Below are 20,859 nucleotides of genomic sequence, written 5' to 3'. Positions count from 1 at the left end.
TCCTTAAATAAGGAATAGGGAAGCATCTTCAGTCATATAGCTACTTCCTTACATAAGGAATAGGGAAGCATTAGGGAAGCATCTTCAGTCATATAGCTACTTCCTTACATAAGGAATAGGGAAGCATTAGGGAAGCATCTTCAGTCATATAGCTACTTCCTTAAATAAGGAATAAGGAAGCATCTTCAGTCATATAGCTACTTCCTTACATAAGGAATAGGGAAGCATTAGGGAAGCATCTTCAGTCATATAGCTAATTACTTACAGTAATTGTCTAATTACCATTAGTAACCATGTCGTCCAAAAAGTTATACTTTTGAATCATCTGTCCATAGAACGTTCTTCCAAGAGTCTTGACGATCATCCAGGTGCTATTTGGCAAACTTGAGTCAACATTTTGGACGACATGGTTCCAGTAATGCCTGGCGAAAACCAAACTCTGCATTCCACAGTAAGAACATCATACCAAAGGTCAAGCATGGTGGTGGTGGTGGTGTGATGGTTTGGGGATGCTTTGCTGCCTCAGGACCTGGACGACTTGCCTTAATAGAAGGAACCATGGATTCTGCTCTGTATCAGAGAATTCTACAGGAGAATGTCAGACCATCCGTCTGTGAGCTGAAGCTGAAGCGCAGCTGGGTCATGCAGCAAGACAATGATCCAAAACACACAATCAAGTCTAAATGAAAATTGCTAAAAAGCAACAAATTGGAAGTTTTGGAATAGCCTAGCCAAAGTCCAGACCTAATCCCAATTGAGATGTTGTGGCAGGACTTGAAACGAGCAGTTCATGCTTGAAAACCCACACGTCACTGAGTTAAAGCAGTTCTGCATGGAAGAGTGGGCCAAAATTCCTCCACAGCGACGTGAGAGACAGATCAACAACTACAGGAAGCATTTGGTTGGAGGCATTGCATCTAAAGGTGGCATAACCAGTTATTGAGTGTAAGGGGGAAATTACTTTTTCACACAGGGGAATTGGGTGTTGCATAACTTTATGAAATAAATATGTAATTGTTGTGTTATTTGTTCACTTATGTTCCCTTTATCTAATATTAGGTTTTGGTTGAAGATCTGATAACATTCAGAATCACAAATATGCAAAAGTGGAGAAAATTAGAAAGGGGGCAAATACTTTTTCATAGCACTGTAGGATTCTACCAGTCCCCTATTCATATAGGATTCTCCCAGTCCCCTATTCATATAGGATTCTACCAGTCCCCTATTCATATAGGATTCTCCCAGTCCCCTATTCATATAGGATTCTACCAGTCCCCTATTCATATAGGATTCTCCCAGTCCCCTATTCATATAGGATTCTACCAGTCCCCTATTCATATAGGATTCTCCCAGTCCCCTATTCATATAGGATTCTCCCAGTCCCCTATTCATATAGGATTCTACCAGTCCCCTATTCATATAGGATTCTCCCAGTCCCCTATTCATATAGGATTCTCCCAGTCCCCTATTCATATAGGATTCTCCCAGTCCCCTATTCACATGTCAGTTCAGCTCTGAACAGTTTAGCTGTGTGTGTGTGTGTGTGTGTGTGTGTGTGTGTGTAGTCCATACCATGTGCTCTGAGCAGTTTAGCTGTGTGTGTGTGTGTGTGTGTGTGTGTGTGTGTGTGTGTGTGTGTGTGTGTGTGTGTGTGTGTGTGTGTGAGTCCATACCATGTGCTCTGAGCAGACCCTCAGCAGTAAAGAGAGGGGCCTGCAGCATGTCTGCTGTCTCCACTATCAGCATGTCCTTCAGACCACGCAGCTCCTGAGGCCTCAGACCCTCGTATAACTGGAGGGAGAGGGAGACAGAGGGAGAGGGAGACAGAGACAGAGAGAGACAGAGGGAGAGGGAGAGAGAGACAGAGACAGAGAGAGAGGGAGAGAGAGACAGAGGGAGAGGGAGAGGGAGAGGGAGGGAGAGGGAGAGAGAGAGAGAGAGAGAGACAGAGGGAGAGGGAGAGAGAGAGAGAGAGAGAGACAGAGGGAGACAAAGGGAGACAAAGAGAGGGAGAGAGAGACAGAGACAGAGGGAGAGAGAGACAGAGGGAGACAAAGACAGAGGGAGAGAGAGGGAGAGGGAGAGGGAGACAGAGGGAGACAAAGGGAGACAAAGACAGAGGGAGAGAGAGACAGAGACAGAGGGAGAGAGAGACAGAGGGAGACAAAGACAGAGGGAGAGAGAGGGAGAGGGAGAGAGAGAGAGAGGGAGACAGAGGGAGACAAAGGCAGAGGGAGAGAGAGGGAGAGGGAGAGAGAGACAGAGGGAGACGAGGGAGAGAGGGAGAGAGAGGGAGAGGGAGAGAGAGAGAGAGAGAGAGACAGAGAGAGTGAGTGAGTGAGTGAGTGAGTGAGTGAGTGAGTGAGTGAGTGAGTGAGTGAGTGAGTGAGTGAGAGAGAGAGAGAGAGAGAGAGAGGGAGAGAGAGAGTGAGTGAGAGTGAGAGAGCGAGCGAGCGAGAGAGAGGGAGAGAGGGAGAGAGAGCGGGAGAGAGAGAGAGAGAGAGAGAGAGAGAGAGAGAGAGAGCGAGAGAGAGAGAGAGAGAGAGAGAGAGAGAGAGAGAGAGAGAGAGAGAGAGAGAGAGAGAGAGAGAGAGAGAGAGACAGAGAGATAGAGAGACAGAGAGATAGAGAGAGAGAGAGAACAGGGCAGTCACATCCATGGGACTCTAACCGTGATAATGTTTCTGTAGTGTGGCCAATAGCCCAGCTGATGGTTCCGCCTCGCCGGTTCAAGTGGTCAGCGCATTCCTACAACAACACTGGACTGTATTCAAAGACAGTCCCCAGTATTGCAAAATACCTTTTGCTATGTTGCACTGGAGATGACCTTGTCTGGGTCTGAATTCCTCTAAAAGGTAAAGGGGTATCCCTCTGTGTTCCAGAGCAGCGTACTCTGCCTCTATGCCCTCTGGGGCCAGACTGAAGACATGGTGAGGTAACTACACTACAGTATCTCCCGAGTGGCGCAGTGGTCTAAGGCACTGCATCGCAGTGCTAGCTGTGCCACTAGAGATCCTGGTTCGAATCCAGGCTCTGTTGTAGCCGGCCGCGACCGGGAGACCCATGGGGCGGCGCACAATTGGCCGAGCGTCGTCCAGGGTAGGGGAGGGAATGGCCGGCAGGGAAGTAGCTCAGTTGGTAGAGCATGGCGTTTGCAACGCCAGGGTTGTGGGTTTGATTCCCACGGGGGGGCCAATATGAAAAAATTAAAAGTAAAAAAAAGAATGTATGCACTCACTAACTGTAAGTCGCTCTGGATAAGAGCGTCTGCTAAATGACTAAAATGTAAATGTATCTCTCTACAGTAGGGATATCTATCTAGTATCTAGCCTACCTCTCTGTGTTCCAGAGCAGCGTACTCTGCCTCTATGTCCTCTGGGGCCAGGCTAAAGACCATCTGAGACTCCAGGCTGAGGGCCAGCTCCTGGTGGTGCTGCTTCTCTGCACAGTCACACGGCGTCTCGCGGTCCTCATTCTCTGCAAACAGGTCCGCTTCCCTCTTCACTAGAATCTAGAAGAGGACATTCATTGGAAAGAGAGAATAGTCAAACAGGTGGGTTTCTCTTCACTAGGATCTAGAGGCAGAGGGAGAGGAGAGTCACTGTTAACAGATAACTGCCAAAATAAAGGAAACACCAACATATAGTGTCTTAATAGGGCGTTGGGCCACCACGAGCCAGAAAAGCTTCAATGAGCCTTGGAAATAGATTCTACAACTGTCTGGAACTCTGTTGGAGGGGATGCGGTACCGTTCTTCCACGAGAAATTCCATAATTTGGTGTTTTGTTGCTGGTGGTGGAAAATGCAGTCTCAGGCGCCGCTCCAGAATCTCTCAATTGGGTTGAGATCTGGTGACAGACGGCCACGGCATATGGTTTACTTCGTATTCATGTTCATCAAACCATTCAATGATCACACGTCCTGTGGATGGGGTCATTGTCATCCTATGGGGGGATAGCCATGGTAGTCAAAATAATGGCCTGCCCAGCATTTTTATACATGACCCTAAGCATGATGGGATGTTAATAGCTTAATTCACCCAGGAACCACACCTGTGTGGAAGCACCTGCTTTCAATATACTTTGTATCCCTCATTTAGTGTTTCAATAATTTTGGCAGTTACCACAGTTACCTGTATATGGGATGTTCGAAGATAATCGACAAGACAGATTTTCCTTGTTGTGAAATCTGATCAGATCTACAGAAGAGCCTAGGGCAGGGCTCTGGGTTTTAACTCCAACCCTCTTCCTGGAGAGCTACCATCCTATAGGTTCACTCCAACCCTGTTCCTGGAGAGATACCCTCCTATAGGTTCACTCCAACCCTGTTCCTGGAGAGATACCATCCTATAGGTTCACTCCAACCCTGTTCCTGGAGAGATACCATCCTATTGGTTCACTCCAACCCTGTTCCTGGAGAGATACCCTCCTATAGGTTCACTCCAACCCTGTTCCTGGAGAGATACCCTCCTGTAGGTTCACTCCAACCCTGTTCCTGGAGAGATACCATCCTATAGGTTCACTCCAACCCTAATCTAGCACACCTGATTCTAATAATTAGCTGTTTTTTTTAACTGAAATCAGGTCAGTTACAACTGAGGTTGGAGCGAAAACCTACAGGAGGGCAGTTCTCCTGGAACAGGGTTGGAGAGCCCTGGCCTAGGGGAAAGGGGCTTTAGGGAAGAAGTGCCTATGAGGTAGGGCTTATGGAAAGTGCCTATGAGGTAGGGCTTATGGGAAGTGTCTAAGGGGTTAGGGGGTTCGCACCTCTACACACTTCTTCATCCCTGAGGCGGCTGCGTAGTGCAGCGATGTATTCTTCTTGTTATCAGTAGCGTTGACATCAGCGTTCTCATACTCTCCCTGGTCCAGCTTGGCTCCGGTCCATTTCAGGATGATCTGGAGACACTCTGCCCTCTTCATCTCGTCCAGCTCGGGCCGGGCCAGCCGCGGCTGCAGAGCCCCCTCCCCCATTAGGATCTGGGGGCCCATACAGAGGAGATGGAGGGACGTCTCATTGTGAGCGTTACGCTTGTTGGGGTTGCCGTCCTTACTGAAGAGAAACGACCTGGAAGGAAGAGGAGAGGAGGAAGAGGAAGAAGGGACATGGTTTAGTTGGTACTAATAAGACCCGTTTGATATTTCACAGTCATCCTTAAAAGGGATACTTGGGGATTTTGGCATCAGGGCCCCTTTGTCTACCTGCCCAGATTCAGATGAACTCGTGAACACCATTTTTATGTCTCTCTGCGTTCAGGTTGAAGGAAGTTGCCAACTAGTGTTAGCAAAATTTGCTAACTAGCGTTTGCGCAATGACTTGAAGTCTATGGGAACAGCTAACATACTAGCTGTTCCTGTAGACTTCCAGTCATTGCGCTAACGCTAGTTAGCGTTGGCTCGCGAAACTACCTCTTAACTTCCTTCATACTGGATGCAGTGACATAAAAATGGTATCCACGAGTTCATCTCACTCTGGGGAAATCCTGAACTATCCCTTTAAGTACTAGTACTTAGTGAGTACATCAGACTACATTTACATTTACGTCATTTAGCAGACGCTCTTATCCAGAGCGACTTACATTATTATTATATTTTTTATACCCCCGTGGGAAACGAACCCACAACCCTGGCGTTGCAAATGCCATGCTCTATCAACTGAGCTACATCCCCGCCGGCCATTCCCTCCCCTACCCTAGACGACGCTGGGCCAATTGTGCGCCGCCCCATTGGTCTCCCGGTCACGGCCGGCTACGACAGAGCCTGGATTCGAACCAGGATCTCTAGTTTACTGTAGTGAAGTAATATTTGATATTGTGTATATACAGTATACTATTTATACCTCACATGAGACTCGAAATAAGACTAAGCAATTAGCCTATTAAAATGTTTATGACGCCATAAAGATAATTAGCAATATGCAAGAACACTATAGAGTTACAGTAACAGGCAATGAAGAAATGTCTGAATGGAATTCTAAATACAAGTGTATTTAATTACTTTGTCAAATTAATGGATTCACGTTCAAGGCATAAAGCTTAAGTTACAAAGCATTACAATACATTATTCTAAGCATGGTCAGAGAGAGAGAGAGAGAGAGAGAGACAGAGAGAGAGACAGAGAGAGAGACAGAGAGAGAGAGACAGAGAGAGACAGAGAGAGAGAGAGAGAGAGAGAGAGAGAGAGAGAGAGAGAGCAGAGAGAGATAGAGAGAGACAGAGAGAGAGAGACAGAGAGAGAGAGACAGAGAGAGAGAGACAGAGAGAGACAGAGAGAGAGAGAGAGAGAGAGAGAGAGAGAGAGAGAGAGAGACAGAGAGAGACAGAGAGAGATAGAGACAGAGAGCGAGAGAGCGAGAGAGAGAGAGAGAGAGACAGAGAGAGAGAGACAGAGAGAGATAGAGACAGAGAGCGAGAGAGCGAGAGAGAGAGAGAGAGAGAGAGCGAGAGAGCGAGAGAGAGAGAGAGAGAGAGAGAGAGAGAGAGAGAGAGAGAGAGAGAGAGAGAGAGAGAGAGAGAGAGACCATAGTTCATGGGAGAGCGAAAGAAAGAGTGTAGGTTTCTCACCACAGCAAGTCAGGAACATAAAGAGGAAAGAACAATGAATCTAAGACCCTTTATAACATCTGAGTTGTTTGGATTTAAAATCTGAGTTGTTGACCAATAGTATTACTGTAAAGTTAACCTCAGACATCAGACCTACAGGAAGGAACCTCTGCTTCTCAGGGGTTGGATTCCTAAGAGAACACAGATGAAACTCTTGCGTACAGTTGATAAGAAGAGTTCCTTCGGGGGTTTCCCTAATGTCGAAGTGGAATTTTACAAATTAATTTAAAATGAAAAGCTGAAACGTCTCGAGTAAATAAGTATTCAACCCCTTTGTTATTGCAAGCCCCACAATAAGTTGCAATTTCAAGCACAGATTCAACCACAAAGACCAGGGAGCTTTTCCAATGCCTCGCAAAGAAGGACACCTATTGGTACAGTAGATAGGTAAAAATAGATATTGAATATCCCTTTGAGCATGGTGAAGTTATTAATTACACTTTGGATGGTGTATCAATACACCCAGTCACTTCAAAGATACAGGCATCCTTCCTAACTCAGTTGCCGGAGAGGAAGGAAACCGCTCAGGGATTTCACCATGAGCCCCATGGTGACTTTAAAACAGTTACAGAGTTTAATGGCTGTGATAGGAGAAAACTGAGGATGGATCAACAACATTGTAGTTACTCCACAATACTAACCTTATTGACAGATTGAAAAGAAGGAAGCCTGTACAGAATAAAAAATATTCAAAAACATGCATCCTGTTTGCAACAAGGCACTAAAGTAATACTGCAAAAATGTAGCAAAGCAATTAACTTTTTGTCCTGAATACAAAGTGTTATGTTTGGGGCAAATCAAATACAACACATTACTGAGTACCACTCTCCATATATTCAAGCATAGTGGTGGCTGCATCATTTTATGGGTATGCTTGTCATCGTAAAGGACTAGGGAGTTTTTCAGGATGAAAAAGAAACGGAATGGAGCTAATCACAGGCAAAATCCCAGAGGAAAACCTGGTTCACTCTGCTTTCCGCCAGACACAGAGATTAATTCACCTTTCAGCAGGACAATAACCTAAAACACAAGGCCAAATCTACACTGGAGATTGCTTCCCAAGAAGACAGTGAATGTTCCTCAGTGGCCGAGTTACAGTTTTGACTTAAATCTATTTAAAAGTCTATGGCAAGACCTGAAAATGGTTGTCTAGCAAGGATCAACAACCAATTATACAGAGTGTGAAGAATTTTGAAAAATAATAAAAATGGGCAAATTATGCACAATCCAGGTGTGAAAAGCTCTTAGAGACTTACCAGACTCACAGCTGTAATCGCTGCTAAAATGTGCTTCTACAAAGTATTGACTCAGGGGTGTGAATAGATTTGATATTTCAGTTTTTCATTATCAATAAATTTGCAAAAACATGTTGTTTTCACTGTCATGATGGGTATTCTACTGAATCCATTTTGAATTCAGGCTATAACAACAACATGTGGAATAAGTCCAGGGGCATGAATAATTTCTGAAGGCACTGTATACATTCAGTCAATAAAAAAATATCAACTAGTTGATATAAATGTAGTAACCTCAGCAGTGGTGCTTGCTTGTAGAAGCCTACGGCTTTGCAATGGCATTACCTTGTTTGAAACAGGGCTGATTTTTGAAAAGTTGAAATAAAACAATTTCAGGGTTCCAAACCTTTTCGATATATAGGACGTTCAATTTGGTTTATTCTGCCTGTTCTTTGGAATTTTCTAAATGGACTATTCCACGTTGAACACTGCATGGTGATGAATTACGGCCACAACATCTGTTTGGTGAGTCAGCCTAGGCTTAATGATTCTGATGAAAATACGCTCTGTATTTATCAAAATAACGTTTTTGCATATTTTCCGTGTAGAACCTTTCTATGTTTAGGGGGGGTTATAGACTAGCCCTAGGCTAACTAACCTGTCTATATTTAGGGGGGTTATAGACTAGCCCTAGGCTAACTAACCTGTCTATGTTTAGGGGGTTATAGACTAGCCCTAGGCTAACTAACCTGTCTATGTTTAGGGGGTTATAGACTAGCCCTAGGCTAACTAACCTGTCTATGTTTAGGGGTTATAGACTAGCCCTAGGCTAACTAACCTGTCTATGTTTAGGGGGTTATAGACTAGCCCTAGGCTAACTAACCTGTCTATGTTTAGGGGTTATAGACTAGCCCCTAGGCTAACTAACCTGTCTATGTTTAGGGGGTTATAGACTAGCCCTAGGCTAACTAACCTGTCTATGTTTAGGGGGTTATAGACTAGCCCCTAGGCTAACTAACCTGTCTATGTTTAGGGGGTTATAGACCAGCCCCAGGCTAACTAACCTGTCTATGTTTAGGGGGTTATAGACTAGCCCCTAGGCTAACTAACCTGTCTATGTTTAGGGGGTTATAGACCAGCCCTAGGCTAACTAACCTGTCTATGTTTAGGGGGTTATAGACTAGCCCTAGGCTAACTAACCTGTCTATGTTTAGGGGGTTATAGACTAGCCCTAGGCTAACTAACCTGTCTATGTTTAGGGGGTTATAGACTAGCCCCTAGGCTAACTAACCTGTCTATGTTTAGGGGGTTATAGACTAGCCCTAGGCTAACTAACCTGTCTATGTTTAGGGGGTTATAGACTAGCCCTAGGCTAACTAACCTGTCTATGTTTAGGGGTTATAGACCAGCCCTAGGCTAACTAACCTGTCTATGTTTAGGGGTTATAGACTAGCCCTAGGCTAACTAACCTGTCTATGTTTAGGGGGTTATAGACTAGCCCTAGGCTAACTAACCTGTCTATGTTTAGGAGGTTATAGACTAGCCCTAGGCTAACTAACCTGTCTATGTTTAGGGGGTTATAGACTAGCCCTAGGCTAACTAACCTGTCTATGTTTAGGGGGTTATAGACTAGCCCTAGGCTAACTAACCTGTCTATGTTTAGGGGGTTATAGACTAGCCCTAGGCTAACTAACCTGTCTATGTTTAGGGGGGTTATAGACTAGCCCTAGGCTAACTAACCTGTCTATGTTTAGGGGGTTATAGACTAGCCCTAGGCTAACTAACCTGTCTATGTTTAGGGGTTATAGACTAGCCCTAGGCTAACTAACCTGTCTATGTTTAGGGGTTATAGACTAGCCCTAGGCTAACTAACCTGTCTATGTTTAGGGGGGTTATAGACCAGCCCTAGGCTAACTAACCTGTCTATGTTTAGGGGTTATAGACTCAGCCCTAGGCTAACTAACCTGTCTATGTTTAGGGGGTTATAGACTAGCCCTAGGCTAACTAACCTGTCTATGTTTAGGGGGGTTATAGACTAGCCCTAGGCCAACTAACCTGTCTATGTTTAGGGGGTTATAGACTAGCCCTAGGCTAACTAACCTGTCTATGTTTAGGGGGGTTATAGACTAGCCCTAGGCTAACTAACCTGTCTATGTTTAGGGGGTTATAGACTAGCCCTAGGCTAACTAACCTGTCTATGTTAAGGGGGTTATAGACTAGCCCTAGGCTAACTAACCTGTCTATGTTTAGGGGGTTATAGACTAGCCCTAGGCTAACTATCCTGTCTATGTTTAGGGGGGTTATAGACTAGCCCTAGGCTAACTAACCTGTCTATGTTTAGGGGGGTTATAGACTAGCCCTAGGCTAACTAACCTGTCTATGTTTAGGGGGGTTATAGACTAGCCCTAGGCTAACTAACCTGTCTATGTTTAGGGGGTTATAGACTAGCCCTAGGCTAACTAACCTGTCTATGTTTAGGGGGTTATAGACTAGCCCTAGGCTAACTAACCTGTCTATGTTTAGGGGGTTATAGACTAGCCCTAGGCTAACTAACCTGTCTATGTTAAGGGGGTTATAGACCAGCCCAGGCTAACTAACCTGTCTATGTTTAGGGGTTGTAGACTAGCCCTAGGCTAACTAACCTGTCTATGTTTAGGGGGTTATAGACCAGCCCTAGGCTAACTAACCTGTCTATGTTTAGGGGTTATAGACTAGCCCCTAGGCTAACTAACCTGTCTATGTTTAGGGGGTTATAGACTAGCCCTAGGCAAACTAACCTGTCTATGTTTAGGGGTTATAGACCAGCCCTAGGCTAACTAACCTGTCTATGTTTAGGGGGTTATAGACTAGCCCCTAGGCTAACTAACCCTGTCTATGTTTAGGGGGTTTATAGACTAGCCCTAGGCTAACTAACCTGTCTATGTTAAGGGGGGTTATAGACTAGCCCTAGGCTAACTAACCTGTCTATGTTTAGGGGGTTATAGACTAGCCCTAGGCTAACTAACCTGTCTATGTTTAGGGGGTTATAGACTAGCCCTAGGCTAACTAACCTGTCTATGTTTAGGGGGTTATAGACTAGCCCTAGGCTAACTAACCTGTCTATGTTTAGGGGGGTTATAGACTAGCCCTAGGCTAACTAACCTGTCTATGTTTAGGGGTTATAGACCAGCCCTAGGCTAACTAACCTGTCTATGTTTAGGGGGTTATAGACTAGCCCTAGGCTAACTAACCTGTCTATGTTTAGGGGGTTATAGACTAGCCCCTAGGCTAACTAACCTGTCTATGTTAAGGGGGGTTATAGACCAGCCCTAGGCTAACTAACCTGTCTATGTTTAGGGGGTTATAGACCAGCCCTAGGCTAACTAACCTGTCTATGTTTAGGGGGTTATAGACTAGCCCTAGGCTAACTAACCTGTCTATGTTTAGGGGGGTTATAGACTAGCCCCTAGGCTAACTAACCTGTCTATGTTTAGGGGGTTATAGACTAGCCCTAGGCTAACTAACCTGTCTATGTTAAGGGGGTTATAGACTAGCCCTAGGCTAACTAACCTGTCTATGTTTAGGGGGGGTTATAGACTAGCCCTAGGCTAACTAACCTGTCTATGTTTAGGGGGATTATAGACCAGCCCCTAGGCTAACTAACCTGTCTATGTTTAGGGGGTTATAGACCAGCCCTAGGCTAACTAACCTGTCTATGTTTAGGGGGTTATAGACTAGCCCCTAGGCTAACTAACCTGTCTATGTTTAGGGGGGTTATAGACTAGCCCTAGGCTAACTAACCTGTCTATGTTTAGGGGGGTTATAGACTAGCCCTAGGCTAACTAACCTGTCTATGTTTAGGGGGTTACTAGGCTAACTAACCTGTCTATGTTTAGGAGGTTATAGACTAGCCCTAGGCTAACTAACCTGTCTATGTTTAGGGGGTTATAGACTAGCCCTAGGCTAACTAACCTGTCTATGTTAAGGGGGGTTATAGACTAGCCCTAGGCTAACTAACCTTTAGTCTAGGCTAACTAACCTGTCTATGTTAAGGGGGTTATAGACTAGCCCTAGGCTAACTAACCTGTCTATGTTTAGGGGGGGTTATAGACTAGCCCTAGGCTAACTAACCTGTCTATGTTTAGGGGGTTATAGACTAGCCCTAGGCTAACTAATCTGTCTATGTTTAGGGGGTTATAGACTAGCCCTAGGCTAACTATCCTGTCTATGTTTAGGGGGGTTATAGACTAGCCCTAAGCTAACTAACCTGTCTATGTTAAGGGGGTTATAGACTAGCCCTAGGCTAACTAACCTGTCTATGTTTAGGGGGTTATAGACTAGCCCTAGGCTAACTAACCTGTCTATGTTTAGGGGGGGTTATAGACTAGCCCTAGGCTAACTAACCTGTCTATTTTTAGGGGGGTTATAGACTAGCCCCTAGGCTAACTAACCTGTCTATGTTTAGGGGGTTATAGACTAGCCCTAGGCTAACCAACCTGTCTATGTTTAGGGGGTTATAGACTAGCCCTAGGCTAACTAACCTGTCTATGTTTAGGGGGGTTATAGACTAGCCCTAGGCTAACTAACCTGTCTATGTTTAGGGGTTATAGACTAGCCCTAGGCTAACTAACCTGTCTATGTTTAGGGGGTTATAGACTAGCCCTAGGCTAACTAACCTGTCTATGTTTAGGGGGTTATAGACTAGCCCTAGGCTAACTAACCTGTCTATGTTTAGGGGGGTTATAGACTAGCCCTAGGCTAACTAACCTGTCTATGTTTAGGGGGTTATAGACTAGCCCTAGGCTAACTAACCTGTCTATGTTTAGGGGGTTATAGACCAGCCCCTAGGCTAACTAACCTGTCTATGTTTAGGGGGTTATAGACCAGCCCCTAGGCTAACTAACCTGTCTATGTTTAGGGGGGTTATAGACTAGCCCTAGGCTAACTAACCTGTCTATGTTTAGGGGGGTTATAGACTGGCCCAGGCTAACTAACCTGTCTATGTTTAGGGGTTATAGACTAGCCCCTAGGCTAACTAACCTGTCTATGTTTAGGGGGTTATAGACTAGCCCTAGGCTAACTAACCTGTCTATGTTTAGGGGGGTTATAGACTAGCCCTAGGCTAACTAACCTGTCTATGTTTAGGGGGTTATAGACTAGCCCAGGCTAACTAACCTGTCTATGTTTAGGGGTTATAGACTAGCCCTAGGCTAACTAACCTGTCTATGTTTAGGGGGGTTATAGACCAGCCCTAGGCTAACTAACCTGTCTATGTTTAGGGGGTTATAGACCAGCCCTAGGCCAACTAACCTGTCTATGTTAAGGGGGTTATAGACTAGCCCTAGGCTAACTAACCTGTCTATGTTTAGGGGGGTTATAGACTAGCCCTAGGCTAACTAACCTGTCTATGTTAAGGGGGTTATAGACTAGCCCTAGGCTAACTAACCTGTCTATGTTTAGGGGGTTATAGACTAGCCCTAGGCTAACTAACCTGTCTATGTTTAGGGGGTTATAGACTAGCCCTAGGCTAACTAACCTGTCTATGTTTAGGGGTTATAGACTAGCCCTAGGCTAACTAACCTGTCTATGTTTAGGGGGTTATAGACTAGCCCTAGGCTAACTAACCTGTCTATGTTTAGGGGGGTTATAGACTAGCCCTAGGCTAACTAACCTGTCTATGTTTAGGGGGGTTATAGACTAGCCCTATGCTAACTAACCTGTCTATGTTTAGGGGGTTATAGACTAGCCCTAGGCTAACTAACCTGTCTATGTTTAGGGGGTTATAGACTAGCCCTAGGCTAACTAACCTGTCTATGTTAAGGGGGTTATAGACCAGCCCTAGGCTAACTAACCTGTCTATGTTTAGGGGGTTATAGACTAGCCCTAGGCTAACTAACCTGTCTATGTTTAGGGGGTTATAGACCAGCCCCTAGGCTAACTAACCTGTATATATTAAGGGGGGGTTATAGACTAGCCCTAGGCTAACTAACCTGTCTATGTTTAGGGGGTTATAGACTAGCTCTAGGCTAACTAACCTGTATATATTAGGGGGTTATAGACTAGCCCTAGGCTAACTAACCTGTCTATGTTTAGGGGGTTATAGACTAGCCCTAGGCTAACTAACCTGTCTATGTTTAGGGGGGTTATAGACTAGCCCTAGGCTAACTAACCTGTCTATGTTTAGGGGGTTATAGACTAGCCCTAGGCTAACTAACCTGTCTATGTTTAGGGGGGTTATAGACTAGCCCTAGGCTAACTAACCTGTCTATGTTTAGGGGGTTATAGACTAGCCCTAGGCTAACTAACCTGTCTATGTTAAGGGGGTTATAGACTAGCCCTAGGCTAACTAACCTGTCTATGTTTAGGGGGGTTATAGACTAGCCCTAGGCTAACTAACCTGTATATATTAAGGGGGGGTATAGACTAGCCCTAGGCTAACTAACCTGTCTATGTTTAGGGGGGTTATAGACTAGCTCTAGGCTAACTAACCTGTATATATTAAGGGGGTTATAGACTAGCCCTAGGCTAACTAACCTGTCTATGTTAAGGGGGTTATAGACTAGCCCTAGGCTAACTAACCTGTCTATGTTTAGGGGGGTTATAGACTAGCCCTAGGCTAACTAACCTGTCTATGTTTAGGGGGTTATAGACTAGCCCTAGGCTAACTAACCTGTCTATGTTTAGGGGGTTATAGACTAGCCCTAGGCTAACTAACCTGTCTATGTTTAGGGGGTTATAGACTAGCCCCTAGGCTAACTAACCTGTCTATGTTTAGGGGGTTATAGACTAGCCCCTAGGCTAACTAACCTGTCTATGTTTAGGGGGTTATAGACTAGCCCTAGGCTAACTAACCTGTCTATGTTTAGGGGGGTTATAGACTAGCCCTAGGCTAACTAACCGTTAGTAGGGGTTATAGACTAGCCCTAGGCTAACTAACCTGTCTATGTTTAGGGGGTTATAGACCAGCCCTAGGCTAACTAACCTGTCTATGTTTAGGGGGGTTATAGACTAGCCCTAGGCTAACTAACCTATCTATGTTTAGGGGGTTATAGACTAGCCCCTATGCTAACTAACCTGTCTATGTTTAGGGGGGTTATAGACCAGCCCCTAGGCTAACTAACCTGTCTATGTTAAGGGGGGTTATAGACTAGCCCTAGGCTAACTAACCTGTCTATGTTTAGGGGGGTTATAGACTAGCCCTAGGCTAACTAACCTGTCTATGTTTAGGGGGGTTATAGACTAGCCCTAGGCTAACTAACCTGTCTATGTTTAGGGGGGGTTATAGACTAGCCCTAGGCTAACTAACCTGTCTATGTTTAGGGGGTTATAGACTAGCCCTAGGCCAACTAACCTGTCTATGTTTAGGGGGTTATAGACCAGCCCCTAGGCTAACTAACCTGTCTATGTTTAGGGGGTTATAGACCAGCCCTAGGCTAACTAACCTGTCTATGTTTAGGGGGGTTATAGACTAGCCCTAGGCTAACTAACCTGTCTATGTTTAGGGGGTTATAGACTAGCCCCTAGCCTAACTAACCTGTCTATGTTTAGGGGGGTTATAGACTAGCCCTAGGCTAACTAACCTGTCTATGTTTAGGGGGTTATAGACTAGCCCTAGGCTAACTAACCTGTCTATGTTTAGGGGGTTATAGACTAGCCCTAGGCTAACTAGGGGGGTTATAGACAAGCCCTAGGCTAACTAACCTGTCTATGTTTAGGGGGTTATAGACTATCCCTAGGCTAACTAACCTGTCTCTGTTAAGGGGGGTTATAGACTAGCCCTAGGCTAACTAACCTGTCTATGTTTAGGGGGTTATAGACCAGCCCCTAGGCTAACTAACCTGTCTATGTTTAGGGGGTTATAGACTAGCCCTAGGCTAACTAACCTGTCTATGTTAGGGGGGTTATAGACCAGCCCCTAGGCTAACTAACCTGTCTATGTTTAGGGGGTTATAGACTAGCCCTAGGCTAACTAACCTGTCTATGTTTAGGGGGTTATAGACCAGCCCTAGGCTAACTAACCTGTCTATGTTTAGGGGGGTTATAGACTAGCCCTAGGCTAACTAACCTGTCTATGTCTAGGGGGGTTATAGACTAGCCCTAGGCTAACTAACCTGTCTATGTTTAGGGGGTTATAGACTAGCCCTAGGCTAACTAACCTGTCTATGTTTAGGGGGTTATAGACTAGCCCTAGGCTAACTAACCTGTCTATGTTTAGGGGGGTTATAGACTAGCCCTAGGCTAACTAACCTGTCTATGTTTAGGGGGGTTATAGACTAGCCCTAGGCTAACTAACCTGTCTATGTTTAGGGGTTATAGACCAGCCCTAGGCTAACTAACCTGTCTATGTTTAGGGGGTTATAGACTAGCCCTAGGCTAACTAACCTGTCTATGTTTAGGGGGTTATAGACTAGCCCTAGGCTAACTAACCTGTCTATGTTTAGGGGGTTATAGACTAGCCCTAGGCTAACTAACCTGTCTATGTTTAGGGGGTTATAGACTAGCCCCTAGGCTAACTAACCTGTCTATGTTTAGGGGGTTATAGACTAGCCCTAGGCTAACTAACCTGTCTATGTTTAGGGGGTTATAGACCAGCCCTAGGCTAACTAACCTGTCTATGTTTAGGGGGTTATAGACTAGCCCTAGGCTAACTAACCTGTCTATGTTTAGGGGGTTATAGACTAGCCTAGGCTAACTAACCTGTCTATGTTTAGGGGGGTTATAGACTAGCCCTAGGCTAACTAACCTGTCTATGTTTAGGGGGTTATAGACTAGCCCTAGGCTAACTAACCTGTCTATGTTTAGGGGGTTATAGACCAGCCCTAGGCTAACTAACCTGTCTATGTTTAGGGGGTTATAGACTAGCCCCTAGGCTAACTAACCTGTCTATGTTTAGGGGGTTATAGACTAGCCCCTAGGCTAACTAACCTGTCTATGTTTAGGGGGTTATAGACCAGCCCTAGGCTAACTAACCTGTCTATGTTTAGGGGGTTATAGACCAGCCCTAGGCTAACTAACCTGTCTATGTTTAGGGGGTTATAGACTAGCCCCTAGGCTAACTAACCTGTCTATGTTAAGGGGGTTATAGACTAGCCCTAGGCTAACTAACCTGTCTATGTTTAGGGGGTTATAGACTAGCCCTAGGCTAACTAACCTGTCTATGTTTAGGGGGGTTATAGACTAGCCCTAGGCTAACTAACCTGTCTATGTTTAGGGGGGTTATAGACTAGCCCTAGGCTAACTAACCTGTCTATGTTTGGGGGTTATAGACTAGCCCCTAGGCTAACTAACCTGTCTATGTTTAGGGGGGTTATAGACTAGCCCTAGGCTAACTAACCTGTCTATGTTTAGGGGGTTATAGACTAGCCCTAGGCTAACTAACCTATCTATGTTTAGGGGGTTATAGACTAGCCCTAGGCTAACTAACCTGTCTATGTTTAGGGGGGTTATAGACCAGCCCTAGGCTAACTAACCTGTCTATGTTTAGGGGGTTATAGACTAGCCCTAGGCTAACTAACCTGTCTATGTTTAGGGGGTTATAGACCAGCCCTAGGCTAACTAACCTGTCTATGTTTAGGGGGGTTATAGACCAGCCCCTAGGCTAACTAACCTGTCTATGTTTAGGGGGGTTATAGACCAGCCCTAGGCTAACTAACCTGTCTATGTTTAGGGGGTTATAGACTAGCCCTAGGCTAACTAACCTGTCTATGTTTAGGGGGGTTATAGACTGGCCCTAGGCTAACTAACCTGTCTATGTTTAGGGGTTATAGACCAGCCCCTAGGCTAACTAACCTGTCTATGTTTAGGGGGTTATAGACCAGCCCCTAGGCCAACTAACCTGTCTATGTTTAGGGGGTTATAGACCAGCCCTAGGCTAACTAACCTGTCTATGTTTAGGGGTTATAGACTAGCCCCTAGGCTAACTAACCTGTCTATGTTTAGGGGGGTTATAGACTAGCCCTAGGCCAACTAACCTGTCTATGTTTAGGGGGTTATAGACTAGCCCCAGCTAACTACCAGCCCTAGGCTAACTAACCTGTCTATGTTTAGGGGGTTATAGACCAGCCCTAGGCTAACTAACCTGTCTATGTTTAGGGGGTTATAGACCAGCCCTAGGCTAACTAACCTGTCTATGTTTAGGGGGTTATAGACCCAGCCCTAGGCTAACTAACCTGTCTATGTTTAGGGGGTTATAGACTAGCCCTAGGCTAACTAACCTGTCTATGTTTAGGGGGTTATAGACTAGCCCTAGGCTAACTAACCTGTCTATGTTTAGGGGGTTATAGACTAGCCCTAGGCTAACTAACCTGTCTATGTTTAGGGGGTTATAGACTAGCCCTAGGCTAACTAACCTGTCTATGTTTAGGGGGTTATAGACCAGCCCCTAGGCTAACTAACCTGTCTATGTTTAGGGGGTTATAGACTAGCCCTAGGCTAACTAACCTGTCTATGTTTAGGGGGGTTATAGACTAGCCCTAGGCTAACTAACCTGTCTATGTTTAGGGGGGTTATAGACTAGCCCTAGGCTAACTAACCTGTCTATGTTTAGGGGGGTTATAGACTAGCCCTAGGCTAACTAACCTGTCTATGTTTAGGGGGGTTATAGACTAGCCCTAGGCTAACTAACCTGTCTATGTTTAGGGGGTTATAGACTAGCCCTAGGCTAACTAACCTGTCTATGTTTAGGGGGTTATAGACTAGCCCTAGGCTAACTAACCTGTCTATGTTTAGGGGGTTATAGACTAGCCCCTAGGCTAACTAACCTGTCTATGTTTAGGGGGTTATGGACTAGCCCTAGGCTAACTAACCTGTCTATGTTTGGGGTTATAGACTAGCCCTAGGCTAACTAACCTGTCTATGTTTAGGGGGTTATAGACTAGCCCTAGGCTAACTAACCTGTCTATGTTTAGGGGGTTATAGACTAGCCCTAGGCTAACTAACCTGTCTATGTTTAGGGGGGTTATAGACTAGCCCTAGGCTAACTAACCTGTCTATGTTTAGGGGGGTTATAGACTAGCCCTAGGCTAACTAACCTGTCTATGTTTAGGGGGGGTTATAGACTAGCCCTAGGCTAACTAACCTGTCTATGTTTAGGGGGTTATAGACTAGCCCTAGGCTAACTAACCTGTCTATGTTTAGGGGTTATAGACTAGCCCTAGGCTAACTAACCTGTCTATGTTTAGGGGGTTATAGACCAGCCCTAGGCTAACTAACCTGTCTATGTTTAGGGGGTTATAGACTAGCCCTAGGCTAACTAACCTGTCTATGTTAAGGGGGTTATAGACCAGCCCCTAGGCTAACTAACCTGTCTATGTTTAGGGGGTTATAGACTAGCCCTAGGCTAACTAACCTGTCTATGTTTAGGGGGGGTTATAGACTGAGCCCCTAGGCTAACTAACCTGTCTATGTTAAGGGGGGTTATAGACCAGCCCTAGGCTAACTAACCTGTCTATGTTTAGGGGGTTATAGACTAGCCCTAGGCTAACTAACCTGTCTATGTTTAGGGGGTTACAGACTAGCCCTAGGCTAACTAACCTGTCTATGTTTAGGGGGGTTATAGACCAGCCCTAGGCCAACTAACCTGTCTATGTTTAGGGGGTTATAGACTTGCCCCTAGGCTAACTAACCTGTCTATGTTTAGGGGGGTTATAGACCAGCCCTAGGCTAACTAACCTGTCTATGTTTAGGGGGGTTATAGACCAGCCCCTAGGCTAACTAACCTGTCTATGTTTAGGGGGTTATAGACCAGCCCTAGGCTAACTAACCTGTCTATGTTTAGGGGGGTTATAGACCTAGCCCTAGGCTAACTAACCTGTCTATGTTTAGGGGTTACTAGGCTAACTAACCTGTCTATGTTTAGGAGGTTATAGACCAGCCCCTAGGCTAACTAACCTGTCTATGTTTAGGGGGTTATAGACTAGCCCCTAGGCTAACTAACCTGTCTATGTTAAGGGGGGTTATAGACTAGCCCTAGGCTAACTAACCTTTAGTCTAGGCTAACTAACCTGTCTATGTTAAGGGGGTTTATAGACTAGCCCAGGGTAAACTAACTGTCTAAGGTTTAGGGGGGGTTATAGACTAGCCCTAGGCCAACTAACCTGTCTATGTTTAGGGGGTTATAGACTAGCCCTAGGCTAACTAACCTGTCTATGTTTAGGGGGTTATAGACCAGCCCTAGGCTAACTATCCTGTCTATGTTTAGGGGGTTATAGACTAGCCCCTAAGCTAACTAACCTGTCTATGTTTAGGGGGTTATAGACCAGCCCTAGGCTAACTAACCTGTCTATGTTTAGGGGGTTATAGACTAGCCCTAGGCTAACTAACCTGTCTATGTTTAGGGGGTTATAGACTAGCCCTAGGCTAACTAACCTGTCTATTTTTAGGGGGTTATAGACTAGCCCTAGGCTAACTAACCTGTCTATGTTTAGGGGGTTATAGACCAGCCCTAGGCTAACTAACCTGTCTATGTTTAGGGGTTATAGACTAGCCCTAGGCTAACTAACCTGTCTATGTTTAGGGGGGTTATAGACCAGCCCCTAGGCTAACTAACCTGTCTATGTTTAGGGGGGTTATAGACCAGCCCCTAGGCCAACTAACCTGTCTATGTTTAGGGGGTTATAGACCAGCCCTAGGCTAACTAACCTGTCTATGTTTAGGGGGTTATAGACCAGCCCTAGGCTAACTAACCTGTCTATGTTTAGGGGGTTATAGACCAGCCCTAGGCTAACTAACCTGTCTATGTTTAGGGGGGTTATAGACCAGCCCTAGGCTAACTAACCTGTCTATGTTTAGGGGGTTATAGACTAGCCCTAGGCTAACTAACCTGTCTATGTTTAGGGGGTTATAGACTAGCCCCTAGGCTAACTAACCTGTCTATGTTTAGGGGGGTTATAGACCAGCCCTAGGCTAACTAACCTGTCTATGTTTAGGGGGGTTATAGACTAGCCCCTAGGCTAACTAACCTGTCTATGTTTAGGGGGTTATAGACCAGCCCTAGGCTAACTAACCTGTCTATGTTTAGGGGTTATAGACTAGCCCTAGGCTAAC

The 20,859-nt window shown here is 45.3% G+C and overlaps 1 protein-coding gene across 2 annotated transcripts in view; it reads right to left on the bottom strand.

Annotated features, from left to right (window-relative positions):
• The window catches only part of LOC121542564 (ankyrin repeat and IBR domain-containing protein 1), a 105,808-nt gene that overhangs the window by 62,381 nt on the left and 22,568 nt on the right, over positions 1-20,859 (bottom strand). For both annotated transcript variants that reach the window (XM_041851975.2, XM_041851976.2), the window contains exons 3-5: positions 4,767-5,067; positions 3,335-3,511; positions 1,674-1,791 (exon numbers count right to left, since the gene is read on the bottom strand). In XM_041851975.2, coding sequence (XP_041707909.2) covers positions 1,674-1,791; positions 3,335-3,511; positions 4,767-5,067 — 596 coding nt within the window. The remainder of the gene's footprint in view (positions 1-1,673; positions 1,792-3,334; positions 3,512-4,766; positions 5,068-20,859) is intronic.

Source organism: Coregonus clupeaformis, chromosome 17 (genome assembly GCF_020615455.1).
Source record: "Coregonus clupeaformis isolate EN_2021a chromosome 17, ASM2061545v1, whole genome shotgun sequence".
NCBI lineage: Eukaryota > Metazoa > Chordata > Actinopteri > Salmoniformes > Salmonidae > Coregonus > Coregonus clupeaformis.
The sequence above is the reverse complement of the archived record's forward strand: the minus strand, read 5'-3'. Positions and strand labels throughout refer to the sequence as shown.